Source organism: Tursiops truncatus, chromosome 16 (genome assembly GCF_011762595.2).
Source record: "Tursiops truncatus isolate mTurTru1 chromosome 16, mTurTru1.mat.Y, whole genome shotgun sequence".
In the NCBI taxonomy this organism is placed as follows: domain Eukaryota; kingdom Metazoa; phylum Chordata; class Mammalia; order Artiodactyla; family Delphinidae; genus Tursiops; species Tursiops truncatus.
In genome coordinates this window covers 2,635,757-2,641,185 of record NC_047049.1, presented here as the reverse complement: position 1 = coordinate 2,641,185, position 5,429 = coordinate 2,635,757, and the positions used below count along the sequence as shown (strand labels likewise).

Sequence of the window (5,429 nt, the reverse complement as noted above, 5' to 3'; positions counted from 1 at the left end):
CCGCCGGCCTCGCCAAAAAAGAAAGGAAAAAAAAAAGGGAAAAAGGCCACTGGGGGAGGGGGAGGGGCGGGGGCCGGGAGCCGCAAGTTCCCCCGCAGAAAATTCCACGGAACGGGGAGGGGAGTCTCCTCTCCAGTTCCCGCCCTCCCCCCCGAAAATTATCTGGAAATCACTTCCAACCTCCTCGGGCACTTCTGACACTTTCCTCCACTTCCAGGCGGACAAAGCCCTTTCTCGGGAAAGCCCGGGGCCGCCCTCTGGGCAGAGGGAAGGGTTCCCTCGAGCCCCTCTCCCACTGCCTCCTTCCCGACCCACTCGGAACCACAGAAGTGATGGGTGTCACCCCAAGCCAACGGGCCGCCTGGGGCTCAGGGCGCGTGGCCGCGGCGGGCACCAGCACTTCTGAGAACGCGGCTTGTCCTCGGATGGATCCCCGTATTTATATTTGATTTATTTTTTATTTTGTAGCACAAACAGAAATCCATAAACTGTCGGTTCAGCGCCATTGACTCTTTGATCAGTTACTGGGCTATTTCTTTCCTTCCCCACCCCCCCCATCTCCGTCAGTGAGAGGAGATTAAATGCCTTTATTCTCAGCCCCGTTTATACTGTAAAGGTACAGGGAAAAATGAACAATAAAAGTGCACTTAAAACGGAAACCTCCTCCTTCTCTATGCAGAAACTCAGCGCTGCCTGCATCAACCTCTTCGTTAGACTACAGCGATTTCCGAAAACATTTAGCCCTTATATACAAAGGAAATAAAAGCACCCTGTCAACGCGCCTCCCGAGTTCCAGAGGCTTCCCTGAATCCCAGTGAAATAATTACCGAAGGGCGCGCCGCCTCCGTCTTTGTCAGAAAGACCGTAGTTTACCTGTCAGATCTGTTTTACTCTAAGAGAAAACCATAGTGTTTTACCACTGCAGACATTAAAATCTAACACGCTTGTTGCCTAGGTAAGGACAAACTTTTTAAAGGGGAAGTAAAATCCGAAAACCAATTGCCGTGCAGAGAGTGGGAGGCATGCGTGCTGGGCTGCAAGAAGCAGAAAGAGTTCCTTTTTACTTCGCTCACAATTCTGCAAGTTAGCATCAAAACTGAAGACACTACTTTCATTTCTAAGCGTGAAGCTCAGTTTGGAAGTATATTTTAAATCAATCTGTGCACAGTGGATTTCACTTAGCCGTGGGATTTGCCCCTCCCCCACACTACTTGACGAAAACGGGGGGAAAATCTTTAAAACAACTAAACAACAACATACCACCCAACACAAGACCAGCCAGAGACTGCACAATGTCAAAAAGCAATGAAGCACTTTTCTGCACTTAATCACACGACTGATAGCCAATAGTTATCATCGGAAAAGTTGACCAAGACAGGTTAAATAATTTAATAAGGAACTGCTGGTAATTATGTTATTTACAAGGTATGACAGAGGGTGGAAAGGGACGAGAAGCTACCACCCCCAGAGCAATGGACGGGTTTGGGTGACCCCTGGAGCTCGGAGTTTGAATTATGGAGATGGGGGGCTGAGAGGTGAAGATGGACTAGAGGAGAACAAGGTGACTTTTCACCCCAACACATTTAACTTTTAAATCCAAATAAACGTCTCGTGTTACTAGACCATCACACTGGAAAGGAGGGAAAAAAATGAGCTAATCAAGTCCAACCCAATGGGCTCTGGAAAGGAGTTAGTTGTCTTTGTTATAGAAAAAAAAAATCAATGAAATGATTCCAAGCAGAGAGAGAAACGTTTAAAAATTTACAAGGGGGGAGACCCTGAGAATTTTGTCAAATATTAATTACCATAATTAATTAAGACAGAATTTGATTCCAATCACAAGCCATTTAATAAAGCATGTATGTCCTGTTCTAATGACAACATAAACTATTTTACCAATCACTTCATTTATTCCAAGAAATATGGAATTCTCATTAGCATGTCAAGGAAACTAAATGAAAAACAAATACACCAGATCCATTTGTCAGTCTCCTAGTCTCTGAAACCCCAGGGCAGCCCCAGCTGAGCAGTGAAAACTAGTGTCGAGGCTTAAACTTTCTCACCTGTTTGGTCATTGAATCTATGAGGCGAACATACAGATCCTGCTCCGTTCTGACTCCTGCGAAGAAACAGGGACAGATTCTCATCAGGATTTTTAGCAAGGGCACACGGGGGCACAGGAAGTCGGTAACCCGGGACTGCCACCTCCATGATGCAGCAAAAGTTAGGCATGCCCTTTAAAAGGCAGGAAAGAACCCCAATCACTTCTCATTTAAATTTTTTCTTTTCTTACTTAAGAACCTCAATACTCTTAGAGTTTGCATTTAAAGGTGCAAGAAATGTGCCTGGCTGAGAGCAGGCCTGGTCGCTGCTCCGGGTGGGCCATGTGCTGCTTTATTTTTGAAAACAGCACGAAATGGAAACTAAGTGAGAGTCTGAACTCTTTCTAATGTCTCTCGAGGATTTTTTTAAAATCTCAGTGCACAGGAAGTAAGTTGTGCTCGGTGTACAGAGCTACCCCCGTTTCAATAATTAACATTAATTTGCAAAATTGAAAAAAGTCACTTAAAAGTGATGTTCTGCTGGCGCCCCGTATCGATCCCCTTTTTACTTTCTGCTTCGAGCCCGACCGGTTAATCATGTGAAGGGCCATCGACTTATTGATCGTTTATGTTTTGTTTTCCTTCTATGCCATGAGAAGATTTCGTGTTTACATCCATGTCATTTTAATCTCAAAATCTTTATGTCCTTTAGCCATCGCGGAAAGGGAGAGCGAGCCCGGCGGGGCGGGAAGGCAGGAGCGGCCGCCGCCACTTACCGTTGCTGTACAGCAACTGGAGTTTATAGTGGATGCCGTTGTTGGTTTTCTCGTTGTTGGGCTCCTGAAAGTAACGATAAATAATTGCATTTAGTGCGATCGGTGTCCGGCGCGGCCACCGCACTCGGTCCCCCTCCACGACCGAGGCCCCTTGGCCTCACGCATGGCAGGATTCCTAGCTCGGAGCAGCGCGGTGATGTCACTTTCCTGCTGGAAGGCCAGCGTTCTCCTCGCCCGGAGTAAGTCCGGGGGCGCAGAGAAGTTGCCCAGCCCTCGGCTGGCCCGGGCGGCCGCACGTGGCGGCGGCGGGGGGCGCCTCGCAGAGCGGTCCCCGCCGCCGAGGGGGCACTCGGGGCCACCGCGCTTGGGCACCGCCTGCCTCCCACTTCTAGAAAGATGGAGGGTGTGACTGTATGTTTGCACTTACTTTCTCTTTCTCCACAAAGTCCACAAAAGCGGTCCTTTCAATCTCCACCGGCTGCCCCTGCCTATCGTAGAGCGCCAGCACGAAGTGGAAGAAATTGGATTTCCGGAGGTTGGAAGGCGGCTGCTTCTCGAAGTGCGCCCGCGCCAGCCCCACGCCGCTGCGGGAGGAAAGAGACAGCGGCCCGGTGAGGAGCGCGGCGCCGGCCGGCTGCGGGGACCCGGCGGGGCCGGGGCCGGGGCGCGCGGGGGCGGCCGGTACGTACCTCTGGGCGGCCGTGTTGGCGTCCACCACCCCCGCCGTGTGCATCCAGGAGCGCACCGGGTTCATGCCGCTGCCCAGCGGCTCCTCCTTCATGGTCGTCCCCCCGCGCGGAATATTCTCCTGAATCCCAAACATGAAAACTGGTGGCGGCGGCCGCAGCTCCCGGCCGAAAGCGCTTCCGCGAGCAGCGGCGCTCGGGGCTCGGCGGCAGGCGGCTGCCCTGGCCGCGCTGGCCCTGCTCGGCGCCTGCGGTCCGGCCCGCCGCCGGCTTCAGCCCGTCCCGGGCAGGCGCGACATACACCGGCGGCCGGGCGCTCCGGACGGCCGGGGGCGCGGAGGCGGCTACACCGGCGGCGCTTCGGCGGAGCAGGACGCGGTGGCCGCGGCGGCGGCGGTTTTTGTTGTTGTTTTGCAGGCGCGCTCAACGTGGTGTCATCCTAGCCAGGCGGCGTCCGCGGCTGCAGGACACTGCGGGATCGCCCGCTTCTGGCGCGGCCCGCCTGCTCCAAAGACAAATAAACGGGGCAGTGAGTGCCGCGGCGCAGTCCCGGGCGCAGGCGGGGCGCGGCGGGGCCTGGAGCGGCGCGCGCAGCGGATGGAGGCGCACAAAACTCAGCCCTCTCTCCCCGAGGAATGGACCCTTTCCCGGGAGCCAAAACTCGAAGCCCCCGGGAGCGGCGCTGTCAGAGGGTGACGTCGGGGGGCGGCGCCTGCGCCATATATGGGAGCGGCCGCCCCTCGCCGCGCCCCTCGCCGCCGCCGCCGCCGCCGCCGCGCTCTCCGACTGACTGCCTGACGGCGCCGCGAGCCGGCCCGAGCCCCGCGAGCCCAGCGAGCCCTGCCGCCGCCGAGCGCCGCCGAGCGCCGCCGAGCGCCACCGAGCGCCGCCGCAGCCCCCAGCCACGCGCCGCGGCTCCTCGCGCCCACCCGCAGCTAAGGAAGTTACTACTCGCCCAAATAAGTCTTGAAATGAAACAAACAACCAGTGCACAACTGCAGCCTGGCCCCTTAATACCTCCTCCCGAAATCAGCCACACAGTCAAAACACCGTGGGGAGCAGGGGGTAAAATGCCGGGGCGCCCCCAGTTGCCCAAATGCTGGCACTAAATGCAAGGGGCCGCAGGTCGCCCTGGGATGGCCCAAAGGGAAAAGTGGTAGAAGCAGGCAGGCCGCAGGAAGGGAGCTGGAGGGGCAAGCAACGAACTGGGGGCTGGGGACTGGGGCCTGGGGGCGAGGTGGGGGCGGGGAGCAGGGCTCCCTGGCCAAGGCGGGGCGCGCAGCTCAGCCTGTTTTCTAAGCAGACCTAAAGCGGCTGGGGGGGCCGGTCTGCTCCCGTCTGGGCCTTTCTGGGCGCGCGTGCTTTCCGCCCCGGCGGAGGCCACCGAGTGTCGGGCTGGGGACCCACGTCGGAGGCGGGCTCTGCCAGATGCTCTCTCTTTTTCCCGGCGGCCACGGGAGACCCCGTCCCCCGGCCTGTCCTTAGGCGCGGCGAGTGACAAAGGCGGCTCCGGGCTCTCTGGGTGGACAGGAAGCGCGCCCGGCCTCTGCGGCGACCCCGAGCCGGGTGTCCGGCTGTGCGCCCCGCGCGATGACCAGACCTCCCCGGCGCCAGCCGCTCTAAAAGCCGAGCAGACGCTGCGGGCGCCCGGGTCCTGCCCTCGGTGCCGCTGAGCCCGAGTGAGCGCGCGGCGCGCGGCTTCCAGACCTGGTTTCCAGGAATCTGGAGGGCAGCGGGGTGCGGGTAGCGCGTGGGCCCGGCGGCCGAGCTCCTGCAGGCAGCCGGGACTCGGCGCCCAGGCGCACTGCCCGCCCAAAGGACGTCTGCGCGACACGGAGCGGAGGCCCAGGGGACGACCAGGAGCTGTCCCGGCACTTCCCTGCCGAGAGAATTCAGGCCCTTTTGATTAAAACAAACAGAAAATA

The 5,429-nt window shown here is 57.5% G+C and overlaps 1 protein-coding gene across 17 annotated transcripts in view; it reads right to left on the bottom strand.

Annotated features, from left to right (window-relative positions):
• EBF3 (EBF transcription factor 3) overlaps positions 1-4,163 on the bottom strand; it is a 117,641-nt gene extending 113,478 nt beyond the window's left edge. For all 17 annotated transcript variants that reach the window (XM_073793799.1, XM_033842499.2, XM_033842503.2 and 14 more), the window contains exons 1-4: positions 3,508-4,163; positions 3,246-3,402; positions 2,819-2,882; positions 2,064-2,119 (exon numbers count right to left, since the gene is read on the bottom strand). In XM_073793799.1, the coding sequence (XP_073649900.1) occupies positions 2,064-2,119; positions 2,819-2,882; positions 3,246-3,402; positions 3,508-3,641 (411 nt within the window). In that variant the 5' untranslated portion in view covers positions 3,642-4,163. The remainder of the gene's footprint in view (positions 1-2,063; positions 2,120-2,818; positions 2,883-3,245; positions 3,403-3,507) is intronic.
• Between the last annotated feature and the right edge of the window lie 1,266 nt (positions 4,164-5,429).